Source organism: Danio aesculapii, chromosome 20 (genome assembly GCF_903798145.1).
Source record: "Danio aesculapii chromosome 20, fDanAes4.1, whole genome shotgun sequence".
NCBI classification, from domain to species: domain Eukaryota; kingdom Metazoa; phylum Chordata; class Actinopteri; order Cypriniformes; family Danionidae; genus Danio; species Danio aesculapii.
Window position 1 is genome coordinate 43,842,534 of NC_079454.1, and position 22,173 is coordinate 43,864,706.

At 34.5% G+C, this 22,173-nt stretch overlaps 1 protein-coding gene across 12 annotated transcripts in view; it reads right to left on the bottom strand.

The window, feature by feature from the left end:
• The window catches only part of afdna (afadin, adherens junction formation factor a), a 242,910-nt gene that overhangs the window by 35,878 nt on the left and 184,859 nt on the right, over window positions 1–22,173 (bottom strand). For all 12 annotated transcript variants that reach the window (XM_056481084.1, XM_056481075.1, XM_056481080.1 and 9 more), the window contains 5 exons: window positions 12,696–12,761; window positions 9,707–9,780; window positions 8,755–8,873; window positions 7,088–7,279; window positions 4,672–4,760 (listed from right to left, as the gene is read on the bottom strand). In XM_056481084.1, coding sequence (XP_056337059.1) covers window positions 4,672–4,760; window positions 7,088–7,279; window positions 8,755–8,873; window positions 9,707–9,780; window positions 12,696–12,761 — 540 coding nt within the window. The remainder of the gene's footprint in view (window positions 1–4,671; window positions 4,761–7,087; window positions 7,280–8,754; window positions 8,874–9,706; window positions 9,781–12,695; window positions 12,762–22,173) is intronic.

Consider the following 22,173-nt stretch of genomic DNA (forward strand, 5'->3'; position numbering starts at 1 on the left):
TTTTAAGTTTTTAACTGACCTGCTGATCGTATGGCCCTGTTAGGTTTATGAAGCTTTAAAATCTCACATAAAAATGAAGGCGCAAAACCATTAATTGCATTAAAAACAAACAACAGTAGTTGAAAATCAATTCTGAATTTAACAGGGAGCCAGTGAAGAGAGTAAAGGACAGGTGTGATGTGCTCACGTTTACGACTATTCGTCAGCATGTGAGCAGCAGTATTTTGCACCAGTTGTAACCGATGAAGTAAGGATTGGTTAATTCCAACATACTGTAGTGCATTGCAATAGTCCAGTTGAGAGCTGATTAAAGCATGAATGGCTTTCTCAAGATCACGCTGGCTCAGAAATGGCTTGACTTTAGTAAGGCGGCGAAGCTGGAAAAAGCCTGCCTTGATCATTGAAGTAATCGGTTTATCACACTTTTAACTACTGTCCAAACTTACTCCCAAATTTTATACTACATGGCTAAAATATGGGGAAAAAGTAAGATGATTTGAACTCATTAGGAAGGTTTAAATTGCCAAACAATACACTCCATTTATTCTTCCTTCAGAGAAAGAAAGTTCTGTGACTGCCAAAGTTTGATATCAACTAAACATCTGTGTAGATATCCTAGTGTCTGAAGCGACAGGGAGATAAACTTGAACATCATCAGCATACAGATGAAAGGAGACATTATGATTTACCGTGATATGCAAAGAAGATCTTTAAATATATTAGCATATCACACCAATTGGATCTTGACATTGTTTCCCAGTTATATTTAGGATTGATTTCTATTCTTTACTTAGAAAAATAACTATAATAAGAATATTTTATAAATTTAGTATATTATTTAGTATATTTATTTACATCAAATAAATGGGGAAATCTATGCCCCAGTGTCTGGTAACAACCCTGAGTAAACATTTAGGTTTTAAGACAACTTTAATAATGTTTTGACCTACTTCAAATGTTGACTAGTGTAGATGTTTCCATACACAAGTTGCACTTTTTTACACAAGTTGCATTTCTGACCATTTTGTTTATCTAAATATTTGATATTTTGCTATTTGTCTTGTTTTGGGAATTGGAATAGTTTGTGTTTCTTTAGCATAAGTTTAGGTCGTGTGTTATACACTGAATATTTCGAGTTCATTCATTGATTTTCCTTTGGGTTAGTGCCTTATTTATCAGGGGACGCCTCAGCGGAATGAACCGCCAACTTATCCAGCATATGTTTTACGCAGCGGACGCTCTTCCAATCGCAACCCAATACTGGGAAACGCCCATACACTCTTGTATTCACACACACATTCATACACTATGGCCAATTTAGTTCATCCAATTCACTTATACCGCATGTGTTTGGACTGTGGGGTAACAGAACTCCACACAGAAATCCAAACTGGCCCAGCCGGGACTCGAACCAGCAACCTTCATGCTGTGAGGTGAAAGTGCTAACCACTGAGCCACCATGTCGCCCAGATTTCAAGTTTATCTTATTAATTTGTTTGTTTATTTATTTGGCAATAGTTTAGAAGTTAGCTTTAAGAATTGTTTTGTTATGTTGATTTCTGCAGCACAGTGGCGCAGTGGGTAGCACTATTGCCTCACAGCAAGAAGGTTGCTGGTTCAAGCCCCAGCTGGGTCAGTTGGCGTTTCTGTGTGGAGTTTCTGTGTTCTCCCCGTGTTCGCGTAGGTTTCCTCCGGGTGCTCCGGTTTCCCCCACAGTCCAAAGACATGCGCTATAGGTGAATTTAATAAACTAAATTGACCGTAGTGTATAGGTGTTTCCCAAAGTTGTGTTGCGGCTGGAAGGGCATCCGCTACGTAAAACATATGCTGGATAAGTTGTTGGTTCATTCTTCTGTGGCAACCCCTAATTAATAAAGGGACTAAGCCAAAAAGAAATGTTATTTCTTATTATTGATCATTTGCATTTCTTTTTCCCACAAACTTTACATTGTTTTTTTCATTATTGATCGGTCTCATGCAGTATTCATTATCTCATTCACAAATGTTACAATCTCATCCCTTTTAAACATCCAACATGTATCAGTTATTCTTTCCAATGCAATATAGTTTGACAAATATTTGACCCAATGATAAATAAATAGACCTTCTACAGTATGTACTTCCAATACAATGCTATATGTGATCTAGAACTATAAATGATTGACTAAATGTCAATCATTTTAAAGTAATAATCTGATCATGATAAACTAAGAGGAACGAAGGCAGGAGCACAAACTTCAGCAATCATCGCAATTGGAGATAATTAGTGTCACTTTTCGCCAGATTGTCTTCTTAACCTCACATTACCATATGTGATGAAAGAATGTTCCCTCTCTTATGTTTTAGCATTTAAATTGGATATCTGGTTTGTTTGGATTAACCCTATTTAAATTTTTTCAGTGGTGCCGAGGCTGTGACAGTCTCGGTTGTTCTTCAGTCAGTGTATTACCATTGGTTATAGATCAGAGCAATGTAAATCAAAGGGTGATTACACAATCAGTCAGTGCTTATGGATGTGATTAGGATTAATTACACCAAGAACACTACAAACGCTCATGAATCAGGTTTCTATTAGACCGTGGTTTAAGAGACAAAATTAAATACAAGTTCTGGTGAGTGTTTAGATTTGAGAGACTATAGTGATTTGATTAAAACCACAAGAGACTTCACATGAAGACGACTACCAAATTACAACATGTGAAACACAACTTTAGGCATTAACTCTTCTTATGCGCTTATGTGTGCAAAAGACACCACTAAATTTTCTACATATTTCAGAGGCTTTCCAAAATGGTTTGGATGCTTTAGTAATGAGTCGTTTTTATTTCCATGGAATTGAGTGGTGTGACAAAACGCCAGGATTCACTTTCAGTTTGCTTCAAAAAGGTTCACTGTAATTTATTTAAGCCCGTTAACAGAAATCCCAAAAGCCAGTCATTTTACTTCCTTTGTTGTAGAAGAATTATTTTCTTTTCGAACCAATTTATTGATTAATTATTTGCAATCAAATATGCTGTTAGACTGTAAAAATGCTTGGTTCCAAACAGTTTCTTTTATGTTGTCCCAACACAAATCAATAATAAATGAACTTAATTGTTTTTACAAAGCCAGCTCTCACGTAAGTGGATTTACACCTACCTAACTGTAAATAGTAACAGTTCTTGACTCCAGTGAGCTACAAACATAAATAAGGTATCATTGGAAAGAAGACACTTTAAGTTTACTATGGTCCATCTAGAAAGTTCCATGCTAAAAAATATAAAAAGTTCTACATTATGAAGTTATGAGAAATAATAATTGTACTGTGTTAAATGTTTTGTTTTTCCATATACAAACACTTGAAATTAGTCATGAAATAACCTAGAAAAAATGCCTTGAAAGCCAAGTGTCTCATGAGTTTATATTTCAAATTTGATTAAGATAGCATGCAAAACTAGATTTCTGCTAAATGTTTTCCGAGACTATATCGGTGTCCTACTCTCCCTCACTATCAGAGGCACTTTCTTAAAAATGACCTCCCCAAACTAAAACAGTAACAGTTGCTCAATAATTTGGTCTACATTCACAGTTCATGTATCTTTGGAAAGAAGACTTTAGGCTTCACTATCTATCATCTAGAGTTTATAATGCTCAAAACAAAAAAAGTTGTAGATGTTTATGTAAAAAAAGTTTACTTCATTTTAAAGTTCACTTAATTATTTGAAAAAAACATCAATATTTTTGTTGTTTCAGCTAATTTTAAATAAGTAGTTTGAACAGTTTTTTTTTATTTATTTTTATTAGAGAATACAACATTGCATGGAGTACAATATAGTGTACATTTTTTTTTCTGCATGTTAAACCATCAATTTCTAGCTACCTAAATGGTTGTAAATACATGTCGAGAACAAAAGCATCCTAAAGACATATAAAAGAGAGAATTTAAAAAAAATAAAACAATAATGATAATTATTAAAAAAAAATTAATAATACATTTTTTATTTTTAAATGAAGTTTGATTTACTGAAAATAAGCAACTTTATTATTTACAACTAATTATATACAAGCTCCACTAAAATTATAGGTTTCTCAAAAAGGAGTAACTGATGAGATTGATTTATTTAGGAACTGCTTGCTTTTTGCCTCTCGTGCTTTATGTAATTGATTCTCTAAAATGATTAATTTGCTTCGTTCAATTTGCTAAGAAAGATAATGATAATATTGAAAAATATTGATAAGATTTTGATGAACTCTTAAAATGTATTTGTTGGTGAACTGACAGATGTGTACTTTTTCATGTGCTGTGTTTTTGATTCAATCAAAAGGAAGCAGTACAGTATATACTGTAAAAGTCATTTAATTGGAAACTGATCATGCCTTATGATTTTTTAGACTCACTAAAGACAATAGCTTTAATATTCAGATGGACTTTCTCTTTTAAATTGTCTGTTTTTGAATCATTAAAACAAACTATTATTTGTTTAGGAATTGTACTTTTCATTTGATGTACTAAAGATAACAAATGAATCAGTTGAGTAATCAGCTGGAGAGCACAAGTCTCACTGTAGATTCAATAGCAGTGCGGCTATGATAAACAGCAGTGCTGAAAATGCTCAATTCACCAGTTATTGAGACCTTCAGCGTACATGTGCAACATTCATCTGAGAGGTGCCAATGATAGTGTGTACTCACATCAGGGCAGAGGTTACCCGTCGAGACCGAAGTGATCTTTCCTGGGGCTCCCGGATAAACAGGCTTCCCACCTGGACTCTGAGCCTGGTCTATGAGGTAAAATGGAAATGTTAATGGCACGACACAAATTAGCAAGAGAAGCTATTTTTCTATCCACCTATTCAAATAAAATAAAAATGCCTAATGGTAATCCAACATTTGCATAAACTTTGAATATTCAAATAAGAATGCATGTGCACAACTGAGCAGGACAAACTTTTTATAACATAAGAAAAAAAATGTACATTAACTACAATGGAAACACATTTACTGAATCAAGCATGTGCATCAAAAAAAGTCATGTGATTTTGCTTTAATAGCTGCAAACATGTAGCCAATTTATACAGCGCAGTGATCTGCTTTATAGTGTCTGAGATCTGGGGTTTGATTGGACAGCATTAATGGACAAACCAATGGAGCGACCACATTGCACAACATCCGAAATGTTGTTTTGGTCATTCTAAAATCCCTCAGCCAAAGTCCATCATCAAACTGTTTCACTACTTCCCCCAAAACCAGTGTCTTCGCTCCCAAAGAGAGTCTCAAGTCTACAAAAGCCAATAAACATTTGTTGCATTTAATTTTCTGATCTGCACGGAATTTATTATTAAAAACAAAAAACCCACAGTGGCTTTTGAATTGTAAAATGGCTTTACATTAGAAAAAAGTTTATATATACACTACCTGACAAAAGTCTTGTTGTCTATCCAAGTTTTAAGAACAACAAATAATAACTTGTTCACTTCTAGCTGATCATTTGGTATCAGAAGTGACTTATATGAAAGGCAAAGAGCTCTAGATTACGCTTATTTTCATTCATTCATTCATTTTCTTTTAGGCTTAGTCCCTTTATTAATCTGGGGTCGCCACAGCAGAATGAACCGGCAACTTATCCAGCATATGTTTTATACAGCGGATGCCCTTCCAGCTGCAACCCATCACTGGGAAATACGCTTATTTTACCAAAATAAAATATGGTCATGCCTTGATTTTTTAATTATTTAATTAGGACAGTAAGGTCTAACTTTGCTTAGACAAAAGTGATGTCACTTAACAGAAATAATGTACAGTATAGAATATAAAGTCATGGTGCAGTGGAAAAAGAATAAATATTGTGTATGACTCTCATGAGCTTGGAGGACTGCATCCATACATCTCTACAATGACTCAAATAACTTAATAAAGTCATCTGGAATGGCAAAGAAAGCGTTCTTGCAGGACTCCCAAAGTTCATCAAGATTCTTAGGATTCATCTTCAATGCCCCCTCCTTCATCTTACCCCAGAAATGCTCGATAATATTAGTATCTGGTGATTGTGCTGGCCAATCCTTGAGCACCTTGACCTTCTTTGATTTCAGGAACTTTGATGTGGAGGCTGAAGTATGAGAAGAAGCACTATCCTGCTGAGGAGTTTCCCCTCTCCTGTGGTTTGTAATGTAATGGGCAGCACAAATGTCTTAATACCTCAGGCTGTTGATTTTGCCATCCTCTCTGCAGATCTCTCAGATGATTCATTTATAAAATCTACCTTCTGTCAATTTTCCAAATGATCAACAAGAAGTCAAGTTATGATTTGTTGCTCCTACAACTGGGATCAATGACAAGACTTTTGTCAGGTAGTGTACAGTGGATACATAAAGTATTCAGACCCTCTTAAATTTTTCACTGTTTGTTATATTGCAGCCATTTGCTAAACTTAAGTTCATTTTTCCTCGATGTACACACAACACCCCATCTTAACAAAAAAAAGACAGAATTGTTGACATTTTTGCAGATTTTTTTAAAAAAGAAAAACTGAAATATCACATGGTCATAAGTATTCAGACCCTTTGCTGTGACACTCATATATTTTTCCATTTATTTATTTTTTTATATTGTTTTAAGCATTATTAGGCCAGTTCAGATGGAAAAAAGAATGCAAAAGTAACAATGAATTGCTTTCCTAATCAAAAAAAATAATTACCACATTTAGTGATTTATTTTTTTCAGAAGAATTGCAAGATTGTAATACTTTTAAAAGTAACTTTCCCCAACACTGATGGCAGGTTTGATTAAATTATAATGTTCTGGTCAAGCGGCTCATTTGAATATAAGAGAGTGCTGTTATCCAAACCTTGGTCCACTCCAAAAAAAGTTGACTTTGGTACAGTTTCACTAACATGAACACAAAATAAACCAAAAACATCTAAAAAAAACCCTGCAGAACCAATCTTCCACAGCAAATTACATTTTTTATTTTTGATATTTGGAGCCAGTTTATCAGGAAGTGACGATTTAGTTATCTTTGCATGAAAATGGTGCTTTATTCAACACTTGATGAGATATTCCTGTTGGAAACATAGCTACTGACAAAAAAAATGTCAAAAGGCACACTTACTGGCCACATTTGGGCTTGAGCGATGGTCTGCTCGGTTCTTCAACAACCTGTCCTCCTTCTTTGGTTCAGGATAGGTGTCCCATGTGCCCTGTGGACTCTCAGGCGAGCCATTCTGCACAGAGTTGTTATAGAGCTCAAAGCCCTCACTCTTTGGTCTCAACTTTCCTTTGTCTCCACGACCACGGTCTGACGCTGCACAGATGAAGGAGAGAAATCCAACAATATCAATCTCACACTCTCTGTATAAAGTGGGAATTTTCACAATTTCCCACAATTCACCAAATCAAAAACACTTCCAGACACGTGTCGAAAGTATATCAAGAGTTCACACTTAGCTGAGGATTTAAAAGTAAGAGAGGGAGAGAGAGCCCTGAGCTTGGCAGATCCTCAAACCCAGGGCTCCCTCCTGTTCAGGTGAGAGGAGAGTCTGAGCTCAGGTAGGTTAGTTAAGAAAGAGGAGAAGGAGTAGGGATGGATGAGGGGATTCTTCAAGACGAAGATGGCTAAGGTAAGGAAAGCTGGCTATTTATATGTATTCGAATTCATCTGATTGGTGTATCATGTTATTGCTAATGCGGGACCTGCTGTGGTCAATCATAAGCACGTGATCCTCTCGAAATTAGTTTATTTATGATAACTTCACTTCGTTCAATGCAACTCTTAAAATATTTTGTGCCAGATCCCCCACATTTCCAGCCAGTCACATATAGATCAAACTGCGTAGGCTCCCCTGCAAGAGCAAAGACGGGGCAACTCGCTGCATAATCAAAACATCACATACGAGTGCCATGTCTTATAGCCCTAGCATAGTTTTATTTACATAAAAAAAAAATTCACATTCATTTTTTCTTTTTTAACAAGAATACAAGGTCAACTTGATTAGCATAGCCCCTTAAAACAACATTAATGTTGACCAAAGTGCTTATTTCAGTAAAATAAGTTAAAGTAAGATAAAATTTTTGTTGTCTTGATTAAATCTTGTACCGTGCACCCATCAAAAGCCTGTGAAAGAATCCAATAAGCATGTCACCTTTAAAACTGTCCATAACATGCCTTTCTTCATACATTTTTCTAAAATAAAGTTCACAATGTTTAAAATGCCTCTGGCTTTCAGTGATGAAAATTTCAAGTCTGGAAAGTTTTTTTTGTTAAATAAAAGTGAAACTGAAACTGTATCCAGTTACTGTACCAGGTACTGTATCCAGCACAATGAACAATTTTATCATTAACAGTGAAAACAATAGGCTATTAGTATATTTTTTGGTCATACAGATAGGAATGTGACATTATTTAAACCTATGAATATTTCACTTTTATTTAACAGATATTTAAAATGTGTTTTTTTAATGTATGGAATATTTAATTAAAACATAGTTTGTGTATTGAGTTTAATGGGTATTAGGGATTTTATTGGTCAATAAATCAAACTGAACAATATATTTATTTGGTTAACAAGCATCAGTTCAATTCAAGAAAATGACTAAATTAACTAACACCGCAGTGTGTGCCCTGCGTGCCATCTGCTATGCCACTGTTTACACCTCTTTAAGGAATTGGTCATGCTAGCATGCAGGCATTAATTATTTTCTTTTTTTTTTCGTTTTGCTAGACCCAACATTCTCAAAATGAAAATAAAAAATAGTATTTGTCCCATAGTTTGTACTTACCGCGAGGCATCATGGGGGATGGCTGGTTAAGAAGTGTGGCCAGACCGTGATAAATGGCTCCTTGTTTGGCCACCTCAAGCGTTACAACAGACCCAGTTCGTGTCATCAATTCTGCCGCTCTACAAGACAGAGACATCTTAGAGTAAAACACAAAACTGCAGGCTATGATGAACGAATTTAATGTTCAAAGCATTACCAATACAGTCTCGCAATCCCATGAGAGATGCTTTAAAAAGACTAATCTCATAGTACACATGTTTGGATTAGCCGTCAGCTAACTGTAAACAAATGCCTCAAAAAGATGGCCACTGGAACCAATCCCAAAGGCAACTTCTGTTGCGTCCATTCACAAGCCTTTCCAGGCATATGCTTCTCATTTCATTGAAATCCGCAGATTTAAGAGTTTCATTGAGTCCACTGAATCTCAAAACCACACGCAAGATGCTTAAATGCAAGTCAATTTTTGAAAAGCATTTTGCTGCTTTGTAAAGCACAGATTAGCCACGGTTTAAATGACTAAAAATAAAGCTGCTTGCAAGTTAAATCCAAGACTATACACCATGACATCATCAGTGTCAGTAACTTTTCCATTATGCAGTATTTGTCTATTTTGTGAAAATCTACCTTGTCAGTCATCATGCCAAATACTTACAAACTCACAGTAACATGATAAAACCGAATATCCTTTTCCAAATGTAATTTTGGATTGAGGACTCCATATATCGCTCTCCATGCTCAAATTTTGTCCTTGACCGTGTGTATTAAAACACAGTCCTTGCTTGAGCAGTGTAATGAAACGCTCTTAGCATGCAATCCTGCTATTTATTTAACTGAGATGCTCATCTTCTTCCATTTAGCCGGATATTGCATGCTTTGTCGTAAGACTGTTTCAACTACATTCAATCCTGTCCTACAGACATCATTATTAAAGGTCTGAATGCTCCAGAATTACCTCTCCTGTGAGAGGCCGACCAGGCTACGTCCATCCACGCTAAGCAACTGGTCTCCAGCAGCCAGACGCCCATCCTGAAGAGAAACATTGGAGAAAACAGAAAGTCAAACAACCTGAAAACAAAAAGGCTAAACTAGAGTTTGACTTTTTTATGAAGATACTTCAATTTTATAATACAAATGTGTATCTTCAGGTATAGTGCTCGATAAAACACTGATAGCACTTTTAAGTATGAGAAATTCTAATGAAAGCCTCAATTTAATTATTATTCTTCATTTAGGATTAAATATTAGTTTTAAATACCTCAGCAGTGAAATACAGTACATGTATTGCTAAAGAACAACTCAATGGTACCTGTTCTGCTAAGACAAATATGTGTGGCACACTTTTGTCTTATTAATAAAATAAACTAAATTACAGAAGTGAGAAAACAGCAGTAAAGAAAGTAACAGATGATGGCAATGTGGATGTTTGCCGGAGCTCTGCAATTCACCACTAAGCTGCGTCACATAATTAATGTTTTTTTTTAATTGAAAAAATAAAGTGCCAGTGTGGTTTGCTATGGCTACAGGCTTCTTAAATCTTTCCCCAAAGTCAAATTTAAACACTAAGTTCTATCCAGGTGAGTTTTCAAACTTTTGCAGCACTTTACAAGATGCTCTTCTGGTGCTATTTGTTACAGTGTTAGTTAGAGAGTTCCAGTATTGAACACAAAGAATCACAACACATCAACTGTTCCAATCTATTGGCAGAAAACTAAATTAGTTCACATTATCTTTCTCGCTGAATCAAACAATACAGTTATATATTCTTGCAACAAAAACAATATTTAGAGAGAGTTTCTAGGACTGCATGATTTTGTTTATGGAAGATAATAAGGACATTGTTCCCAGAGGTGACTAATATTTACATATTTAAATATTTATATAACAAGGAACTGGCTTAAAGACCCAACGTTGAAACGTAAGCAGTTGTTTGAGATTACTAAAGAAATTAAGGTAATGGAAAAACTGGCATATATGTTGAGGACGAAAACAGATATTTTCAAGGAAGGTTGGGAAAAATGGTTAATATATATTGGGAATATAAAGACTACCCTGTTTAAGTGAATTGTAATAGGAAGAGATATAGTAATCTTATGAGATTTTTTTTTTTTTATACTTATTTTAGAGTACATGCAAGTTTGTGTGGTGTATATATAGGTAATTATGTATGTGCATACTGATATACAGTTGAAGTCAGAATTATTAGCCCCTCTGTTTATTTTTCCCCCCAATTTCTGTTTAACGGAGAAGACTTTTTTCAACAGAATTCAAAACAGAATTCAATGAGTTTTAATAACTCATTTCTAATAACTGATTTATTTTATCTTTACCAAAATGACAGTAAATAATATTTTAATAGATATTTTAATAGCGTCTAGTTAAATATATATATTTTTATTAAACACTTCTATACAGCTTAAAGTAACATTTAAAGGCTTAATTAGGTTAACTAGGCAGGTTAGGGTAATTAGGCAAGTTATTGTATAACGATGGTTTGTTCTGTAGACTATCGAAAAAATATATAGCTTAAAAGGACTGATAATATTGACTTTAAATTATTATTTTTTTTTTATTAAAAACTGCTTTTAATCAAGCTGAAATAAAACAAATAAGACTTTCTCCAAAAGAAAATATATTATCAGACAAAATTTCCTTGCTCTGTTAAACAGCATTTGGGAAACATTGAAAAAAAAAAATTATAATAATAATAATTCAAAGGGGGGCTAATAATTTTGACTTCAACTGTATGTACGTCATGATACTTTTTTGTTGTTCTATTTTGTAAAAAAAATTAACAAAAAGAAAAAAAAAAGAAAAACAATATTTAGGCCGAAACACAAAAGTATATAATAATAGTAATACTAAACATTATAGATGAAAGTAACACATTAGGTCATAGAGCAATAAAGAAAAATCTATAAATACAAATATGCAAAAGGTACAGTACAGCAGCAAAAAACAAATAAATTAAAGCACTTTTAAATAATTAAAAAAAGGGAACTATGCACATTTTCTCTGTGCTCGCCATTTATTTATTTTCATTTTTAAAATGTGAGAAGAAGGGTTGCCAAATAGTGTCAAATTTTTTAGTCTTACTGCAAACTGTATACCTAATCTTTTCTATTTGAATAGACTGCATCAGATCATGCATCCAGTGTACATAACTGGGCGTGTTCTGAATCTGAGTGTTATAAGCCTTTCAGCAGGTATTAAACAGAAGGTGAGTGCATTTGACTGAAGATGACAAGGAAACATTTGTAGGGTTAAGTCCAAATAAAACTACTACTGTGTATGTATGACAACTGCACAACATGGTTCAGTATCTAAAAGAAAACATTCAGGAATGGATTTATGTTACAGTATTCTATAATACAGTATAGTATTCAAAAAGAATTATAATAATGACATTTTCCCAACATTGAATTAGTCACTTACTATCATTTGTTGCCAATTACATGTAATTGATCTTAAATGTCTTAATCTTAAAAGTATCCTCTCTCATCTTAAATTTCTATTTATTATAAATGTATGCATGTTGACTCATGAAGTGCTAATCTCCATGCATTTGCTTTTCATTTATTCCCAAAGTAAAATATATATATATATATATATTTTTTTTTTTATATATAATGTGTTATATGTTTGTTTTATTTAAACAGTTAATTACTACATTTCTGCCAAATCAATTATTATGAAAGCAGCATAATTATATTTTCAAGCAATCTCAAGCACTTTATTCAAAATCTAAGCATTTTATAAACCAGAATAAAGCATTTTTAATTATTTCCAGCACCTGTTTAAACCCTTTGCCAATAAATTTCAATCTGAAACAAACCCCTAGGGATCAATGTACTGTACATGCTAGAGATTTTGCATGAATTGAGGTCACAACATGTGTACTCGCCTACAAAAAAACATTACTAAATCAACCAAATTGAACTCACCATGTCTGCCGCACCTCCTTTAACAACAGATTTGATATAAATACCAAGCTTGTCCTGCCCGGCACCCTAAAAAAACACAAAACAAAAAGTAAAAGTGTTCATTAGCACAATGAGAAAGAACCAAAAAATATTAACAGGCTGTGGAGAAGACTATAAATCTGTAGCCAGACAGAAGACATTCTCATAAATAAACTCATTCATAATTCAGTCCGGATCTGACCTTTTTCTTCAGACTAGCCACATTTAACCCACACTGAATACTTGACTGTATATCCCGGGTCAGAGGTCATTGTCTGGCACAAGCCATCTGGCTGCTGCTCTGTGCAGCCATTGAAACATCAGCTCGACCTAAATGTCATTGCACTCTTTTTTTTTTAAATCTAGTAATTAACTCGAGGATACAGCAATGCATTCATTGAAGAACTTCTTCCTTTCAGATTGTTGAAATGCTCAAAACTCCATCCCAACACGCAACGCTCCATTGCTTGAGTTTAAGCTGACTTTGAGCTCTAGAAGGGTCTGTGCTTTCAAGTTAGTAAAATTAGTTTTTTTTTTCCTAAGGCTGGATTTGCTATTTGAGCAAGAAAGTACCCAAAATTCCCTGGTTGTTGCCAGCGGTTCTATTTAAAGGGGATCAGGCTAAAATGTAACTATAAAAAAGGAAGACCTGTGTTCAATTCCCAGACATCTCAGCTATTTTCTCAAACACAAACTTCTCATACTCTTCCACCTGACAAACTGAAATCTGCACGAACATAAGGAAAAAACAGCACTGCAGCCACTTTTTGTCTCAGGAATAATGATTTATATTAAATTTCAATTGAAAACAAAAAACTGGCATGGATAAAACTAAACAAAAAAAACACAAAGATTTGAAAAGAACCACTGATTTTCAACATCAAGCCTGGTTGGATGTGCACAATTTGAAATATTACAACATAACTCTTACTTTGATCTTATTTTATTACAAGTCAAACAATAGTCTATTTATTTATGTTTGGGTTAGTATGGTTTTATATTTATTCAAGACGTCAAATTGATTACAAAAAAGACATTAACAGTCATTTAAAACTCTATTCTCCAAGATGAAAAATGTTTATTGTCTGAGTTACTAAAAATAAACTAAAGTTTAGTTTAGTAATTGAGTTCACTACCTACTATGGAAGTTAATGGCTACAGGTTTTTTTGCTTTCTTCAAAATATGTTCTTTGTTAACCAACAGGAAAAAAAATACTCAAAGGTTTAGAAGGTTTACTCAGGGTGAGTAAATAGTGTGTACATTTTCATTTTAAGGAAACTATCCCTTTAAATGTGCTGTAGATGTGGGATTGACACCCGGTGGTTACATTACAGGTCAAGTTCAACTTGCACAATATATAGTTTAAGCATGTATATCACAATGTGCACATCTGCAATTGTCATGTCGCAGGAACTTCGATGTCAAGTATGGGTTATTGTTGACCAGTGGCTTACAGATTAATGGTAAATTTAAATACTGTGGATTTAAAGGTGATAATTTGCATTAATTTTTTTCTGTTAAAGAAATCAAGGGAGTTTAAAGCATTTAGGCATAAGAAACAATAACAGTTGTAGCTAGTAGTGAAGGTTTACCTTACTTTTTAAATATTTGCCAATAAGACTTACCAGAAAATGTAGCAGATGAAGCACTTTTTTTTTCTCTCTCATTTGTATGTTTTTCCCTCTCTAAAAATCTTGTTTAGAATCCTTTATGTAGATTTACTCCCCTATAAAATCAGCACAACCATTCTGAAATAATGAAATCTGCACAAATAGAGATATTCTGGCATCTAATAAATATATCTGGTGAAATACATTTCATATTGCAATATATATTGCGGAAAAACTAAATATTGCAATGTAAATTATTCTCTAATATTGTGCAGCCCTATTGGATGTTGTTTTTTTTCCACCTGGCCTGTAATCATCAGATTTGACACAAGCACAGGTTGCCAGATTGATGACAGCAAGAGAAGTGAGCGTGCCTAATGACCAAGCCTTACAATGTAAAATAAACACTGAATCCGCATCTCATTTCATTTTTATTGTCATCCCGTGGTCACATTTTCAAGACTAAAGTGACATACACCTCTTCTCCACCAAGGCAACCCGGGGTGCCAAAATGTAATTGGTTAATTGGCAGAGGGCGGAATTACACAGATAAAAACAAAGATACTATAGGACACACTGCTTTCTCTCTTACGCATTATAGGCACTTGGTTAGAAACACTTATGCTTCTGTTTATATAGACAGCTCTTTTATATTTTATTTCTACAACCACAAACTCTTTACCGAAAGTCTTTAAATAGTTTCTATTTGCTTTTTATTTTAAATTGCATAACTTTGATTTCTCCAAGTTTAGATTGTTATTGCTATTATTTTTGTTATTGTTGTTATAATTTTTAAGGTCACAAGTGGTGGTGTAAGCATCACTGCATATCATACAGTGTACAGTATGAGTCTGTAAGTGACGAATAAAAATTTAATCTGATTCCGAACTGATCTCACAGTTTTAAAGAAGAATAACTGACTTCAAGATTGGTTTTCAGACAAACATATTAACATAACTTGTTTCTTAAATAACAACAAACATATTATTGTACACTTTAAAAAATGCTGGGTTCCACACAATCAATTTATGTTGGGAAAACAAAGGAATTAAGTTCACAATCATTTTCACAAATTTAAGTGAATTGAACAAAACAATTAAGTTGTCCCAAAAATTGTGTTGATTCAACTTATTTCAAAAAAGTAGTTTGAACAAGCATCAAAAGTCATTTTAGAGTGAAGTTTTAGGTTATAGAAGAGTTAAAACATACATACAGCACATTTAAATGAGCATTTATCACTCCACTTCGCTAGTATGTGCAGTATGTGTACCGCTTTGCTTATAACCACTTTGCATTTTTGTCCATGCTAGTCAGAAAAACCTAAACAAAGTTGACCAGAAGCGATGGATCAGTAAAGCCAGTAACAGAATCTGCCTGGGAAACGGCATGTCTTTTATTGTGCCCTCTGAAATAAAGCCAACGTCAGCCACAGACCCCCATAACCCACTCACATTACACTGGCATAAACATGCCATACAAATCAAACACACCCATAACAACATCAATATCCCTCTCAGTTAACATCCAAGGCCTAACCACACGTATAACAGAAATATGAATCAACACGCTCTGTTTGCTAACAGGCCCCCAAAAATGACTGAGGCCATGCCAATTATGAAACTGAATTTTTAACAATGAAAATATTTTTGTGCAGTCTGAAGTATGGAAAAGCCACACATTTCCAATGGAAAACATGCAGCATTAAATCAAGGGTGGAGTAACTAAATACTGAATGATGTCTAGTTTACATGTAAATCACAAAGATAATAAAAAAGAAGATACAACAACATAATATTACAGTTAACTATAAACAGAAATGAATGAATGAATGAATGAATAAATGAATGAATAAATGAATGAATGAATGAATAAATGAATAAATGAATAAATAAATGAATAAATAAATAAATAAATAAATGAATGAATAAATAAATGTTAAAACCATTTCTATCTGCCAAAAATATTTCTAACTTAGTTCAGCTTAAAATTTTATTATTAATATTATTATTATTACACTATTAAATGAACTAAATCTGAAAAAAGCACAATTAAAAAAAAAAAACAATTAACAAAAATGACAAACTAATTTTGCAACATTAACCAAAATGAAGGTACATAAAATATATAATTGTAAAATATTAATAATAATAATATCTCTGTGCTATCACAACAGTGGCAATAACACTATTGAAATGCTGCAAAACCGGTTTACTAGGAGAACAGGTGATGAAAAGATCAAAATAAACGAAAAGGCATGTTATAAATCATCTTGTGTTACAGATGAGTAAAAACAACCTACCGCTACAGCATGTGCTCAGCCTCAGTATAGCAGAACTAACTAACTTCTGTTCTGCATGTGTAGGGCTGATGCGATATGATGCTGAACAAAGACCCTTCCTCATGGAGGAGATGGGTTGGGTTATAGTGGCGGGAACACTAACCATGTTTTGGAGAGCTACTTGAATCTGTAATATACAGTACCCGAAACACAACTTAACCAGTTAGAATTAGCATCAGTCAACATATGATTTGAGGAAGAAAAAAAAGGAGTCAGAGACTAACAAGGCAGTTTAATTACTGGTTTAATCTGGCTTTAAACTAGGTGACAAAGTTACATTTTTAAATATTAAATGTATATATTTTTTAACATATTAAGTAGATATTGTGAAATGACAATGAATTAATATAATATATTATATAACAGATATAAATACAAGTAATAGAGTTAACTTCAAATGACTTGAGTAACTTTCGATATTTCTTTAAAAAACTAATTGAGAGAAAAATATGAATATTTACATAATTCATGTTTTGTAACAGATTTACGGAACTTATACAACTTCATTAATTAAAAAAGTAAAAAAATATTCAAGAAAAAAAAAGAGCACATTAACCAAAATGGCTCTAAAAGTGTTGCTCAATAGTGCTAATGAATTTAAGCAAGCTGTTATTGTAAAATGCCTGCTTTCTTCATATATTCTACAGTCTGTGTGTTACTTGAGTGGTCTTGTTTAGTGAAACCCTATCGATGTCTCAAATCATGCACTGCATATGTTCATTTTAAACAAAAATGTTTTGATTGGCTGTGATTGTGTTACCTTGCAGAATTGATTCAAATAATCAGTACTATAAACCAGGTACCATCAGACAGAAATTCTGCATATACAGTTGAAGTGAACTATTAGCCCCCGTTTATTTATTTCCAGAATTTCATTTCTAAACATAATAGTTGTAATAACTCATTTCTAATAGCTAGAGTTAATAAAGGGGTTAATAATTTTGACCTTAAAATGTCTTTTAAAAAAAAAAAAACTTTTTATTATCCTAGCCGAAATAAAACAAACTTTCTCAAGAAGAAAAAATATGATCAGACATACTGTGAAAATTTCCTTGCTCTGTTAAACATCATTTGGAAAATATTTAAAAAAAGAAAAAAAAAAATTTGAGGAGGGGCTAATAATTCTGACTTCAACTGTAAAGCTAGGTATACCAGGTATACTAATTTAAATCTGTTCTATTATTGATTACGTGTGCAACAGAAGGATCTATCTATCTATCTATCTATCTATCTATCTATCTATCTATCTATCTATCTATCTATCTATCTATCTATCTATCTATCTATCTATCTATCTATCTATCTATCTATCTATCTATCTGTCTGTCTATCTGTCTATCTATCTATCTATCTATCTATCTCTTATCTATCCATCCATCTATCTAAACAATACATAAAGTGGTCAAAAAATTGTGGGTCTGACCCACTTCCGTTCTTACTGCGGTTGCATTTTCCACGCCTTTATGACGTTCATATTTAAATTGAAGAACAAAACAAAAACAAAACACCAAAAATGTATACTGTATGTAAACTAAATAAAATGCACTTTAAAAAAATGGAAAATATATAATACATTTTTACCCAACAGTGTACAGTATCTACCACTATCGTCCAGGAATTTTTCATATGCTGTTTCACAAGAGGCCTGCAACACTACTGGCTCCCTCTTATCAATTTAGAGATACAGTATGCCCAAGCAGGCTATATACAGGGAATTCATTCTTAATCAGAGAATGAAATTCAATACCTTTTAGTAACTCTTTTAAGAGCTCATCTCCACTTTAGGTTTCAATAGGTAACATTGGCGACATTTTAACTGGCAGTACACTTATTAAATACTGATTGTAATAAACTTATCCTAAACTAAAACATTGCTCATATACTGAATAAAAACGCTAATCCAGCAGGGGGCGTCTATAGACCAGCAGGAATAATGGTGTTGCCTTGGTTACTGCAGTAAACAAAGCAGCGTGACGTCAAATCTAGATGATGTTACCGATTTAACTGTAGCCCAATATTCGCAGATTAAATTCAAGCAAATTTTAGCATACAACTATGCACTGTACAATCCAAAATTATACTAATTGTAATACCTTATAAAATAGCATTTAGGACTTCTTAAGTTTTAACAACTTTTAATACTTTAAGACGCCACGTAGACCCTGCCATGTTGTGCAGGTGAGTGACTCCTCATCTGCTGTCTCTTGTCTGCGGGATATACACGTCTCCTGGCAAAGCCCAAAAGCTCTCTGATTAGACTGTGAAAGCATGTATTACACTGTGATGAGAAACAACCGCTCAAAAACCAGTCTCTCCACATTAAAGAGTGAACCTGCGGTGAGGGACACACGAGAAGGCCTGAGGTTGAGTTCTGAGGCGGGACAGTTTTCATGCCGTCTGAACGGGACTGATGCAGGAGTCTCGTGCACACCCAGCGAGACAGATCGCTCTCTCTTTCTGAGCAACTCAGACGACCTTTCCTCAGGAAACCTGCGCTGAACTGGCTTTGATCAAAGCTGGAATAGTTGGCATGCAGAACATGAAAAGGAGAAAGGTCTATAAAAGCCATTGATCAAAAACAGATGGATGTTAACAAGAGAACCAATTGCTACTGTTTTTATAACAAGTGACGTGATACTACCAGAGTTCATTACTCTGTGCTGAAAGGTTCAAAAAGCCACATGTTTTCCTTAATAAATAAGGCAGCCTCTGTAATAGAATAGCTAGGAAAAAATGTTTAAGTGTTTAACTAAAAATAGCAACATCAAGCTATTTCCTTTAACAACAACAACAACAAATAATAATAATAATAATAGGTATAAACCCTCTGCAAGTTCAAACCCCAAGGATGGAAAGAAACGGAGGAGAAAAAATACAGGGCAGTCTGTTATTTTTGCAACATAGTAGCTGGTTGAAGGTACAGTGTGAAGCATTTTTTCCTTAAAATACACATGAAATAATAAAAAAAAGACTGAAAACGAAACCAAAATGTGCTGCATTTTAGTTTTGCCACAAGGGGCGCTAGCATTAACATCTTCCATGACCACTTTTTAACTTTGGTCACGACAGAGCAGATTAAAGAGAACGTTAGCTCAAGTGTATGTGTTCACCAGGGTTGCGCACCATTTAAAATCTAATCTTTGATGTCTTTTAAATTGCATTCAAATACTGGAATCAGAGTTGAGCTTTAATTGAATTTCAAGTGAGTTAGCAGCGAGTATGCGTAGCAGACATCCCAGAAGCTCCTGCATTTTCATAGTGGCTCCCTGATGCTGGCAAATTAGATACAATTCATTCATTCCTTTTCTTTTCGGCTTAGTCCCTTTATTCATCAGGGGTCGCCCCAGTGGAATGAACAGTCAACTCATCCTGCATATGTTTTACACAGTGGATGCCCTTCCAGCTGCGCCCAGTACTAAGAAACATCCATACACACATTCACACACATACACTACTGCCAATTCATTAAATTCACCTACACCGCATATATTTAGACTGTGGGGGAAACGGGAGCACCCGGAGGAAACCCATACCTACACGGGGAGAACATGCAAACTCCACACAGAAATGGCAACAGACCCAACTGGCACTCGAACCAGTGACCTTCTTGCTCTGAGGCGACAGTGCTAACGACTGAGCCCCCGTGTCACCCCAGATTAGATACAATATCCCGGAAATAATGGAGGCAAGAGAGAGAACGAGGGGCAATGGAGAGACACGTGTAGGCTAGTGATATACAATAGTAACTTCAGTTTTAAATAGCTTACATGAATGACAGGTGCTGCACTTTGCTAGTAATCGTGTGTTGATAGTAGAGCTGTTTTTCAGGAATGTGACCTCAAACTATTTTATTCGGCCCCACTTTCTATTAAATAAAGATATGTTTGTTTCAATATGAACAAACCATTTTGAAATTCCTTGCATTTATTTATTAAATTAATATTACAAGTTCATGCTGAAAATATTAGGAAAATGTAAAGAATAATATATATTTTATTAAATTATGTATTTTTATTAAATGACTTATGATGCAGTAATATAAAGATGCATCATTCCGACACGGACATTTATGATGCATTCAGTAGTTTTTATTCCTATTTACATAGTAATGAAGAAATTAAATGGTGTATTCTGATCAATTTCAAATGCGTGCTTCAGTTTTTCTTTGTTTTGGGCAGGCGTGGGATGCAGAGTGGGAAGTCTGGAGTACTTACAGTATATATTATTAAGTGTTAGTGTATTTGTGTGTGTGTGTTGGGGTAGTAGATAGGGAAGTGGGTGGGTGGACAGGGTGGATAAGTTAGTGGGTTAGAAAAAGGGGTGGGTTGGTAGGTAACTTGATGTGATCCAAGACCTGTGAAGTGAGGATGTCAACCATCGAGGACTTTTAGAGGTCTCCATAATCATGGATCAGGTCGTATTCTGAGCCGATGCTGTGGCGGTTATGGAGGAATGGAGTGCATGAGACCCCAGTGACAGGCTAGTCTATGCATTCATCCCGTGGGCCAGCCTGTACACCTTCCGGTGCCCTACTCACACCGGCAGCTTCTCTACGATGGACATCCAGCGTTTTCTAGCCTCCAGCGCATACACTGCAGTTCTGCACAAGACATTTTTCCAGAGGAGAAAAGGTAGTGCCCAACTGAACCTGGTTTCTGTCAAGGTTTTTTTTTTTTTTTTTTTTTTTTTACTTTCATCAATCGGTAAAGTTTTTCCTCGCCACTGACTTGCTTGGTTTGGGACTTATGGAGCTGCGCATCAATGGATTTGCTCTTCAGTGATTGGACTTTCAGCAATGAAAATTAAACCACACTAAACTGAACTAAGCTCAACTCTGAAAACTGGATTGAAGCGGTTTTAATTTACTAGAACTTCAAGGTTAAGCTGCTTTGACACAATCTACATTGTAAAAGCGCTACAGAAATAAAGCTGAATTCAATTGAATTGAGTAGGTAAATGGAAAGATCCTTGTGGCAATATTCAATGCAGAATTAAGATATCAGGTGTTTTTCACAAAACAGAACCACACCTTACATCAAGCAAGTTCAACACCCTTGTGCATGTTGCAGAGCGTGTGTTGTAGGATTGTAGGTGTGGTTGTTTTCACACTTCCAGGGACACAGCCAGAAGCACAACTCAAAGACAATTATCAAATCAGCGCAGCTAATATATGACCTGGCACATTCAAATTTAAGGATGTGAACATATCTTGAGTTGAAAATAATATTTCACAGGAGCTATATTAATTGCAAACAAAAACAGAAACTTAAGCCTACAGGCTACTTCAAAGCAGCAGGTGATTTTGCATTTAAATGAGTCAGAGGGTATAGGTCAGTAAACTTGCGGACAAACAGAGTCTGTTTGCTTGGAGCCTGTCATTGGCCACACAAAACAATACCACAAAAAAGCAAGTTCAAGCATATATTTACCCTGGAATGCAAAAATAAGCTTGCATCTGCAGTGCAGACATTAGACATTAGCAAGAAGGTGTTCACTGATAACAGTACTTGG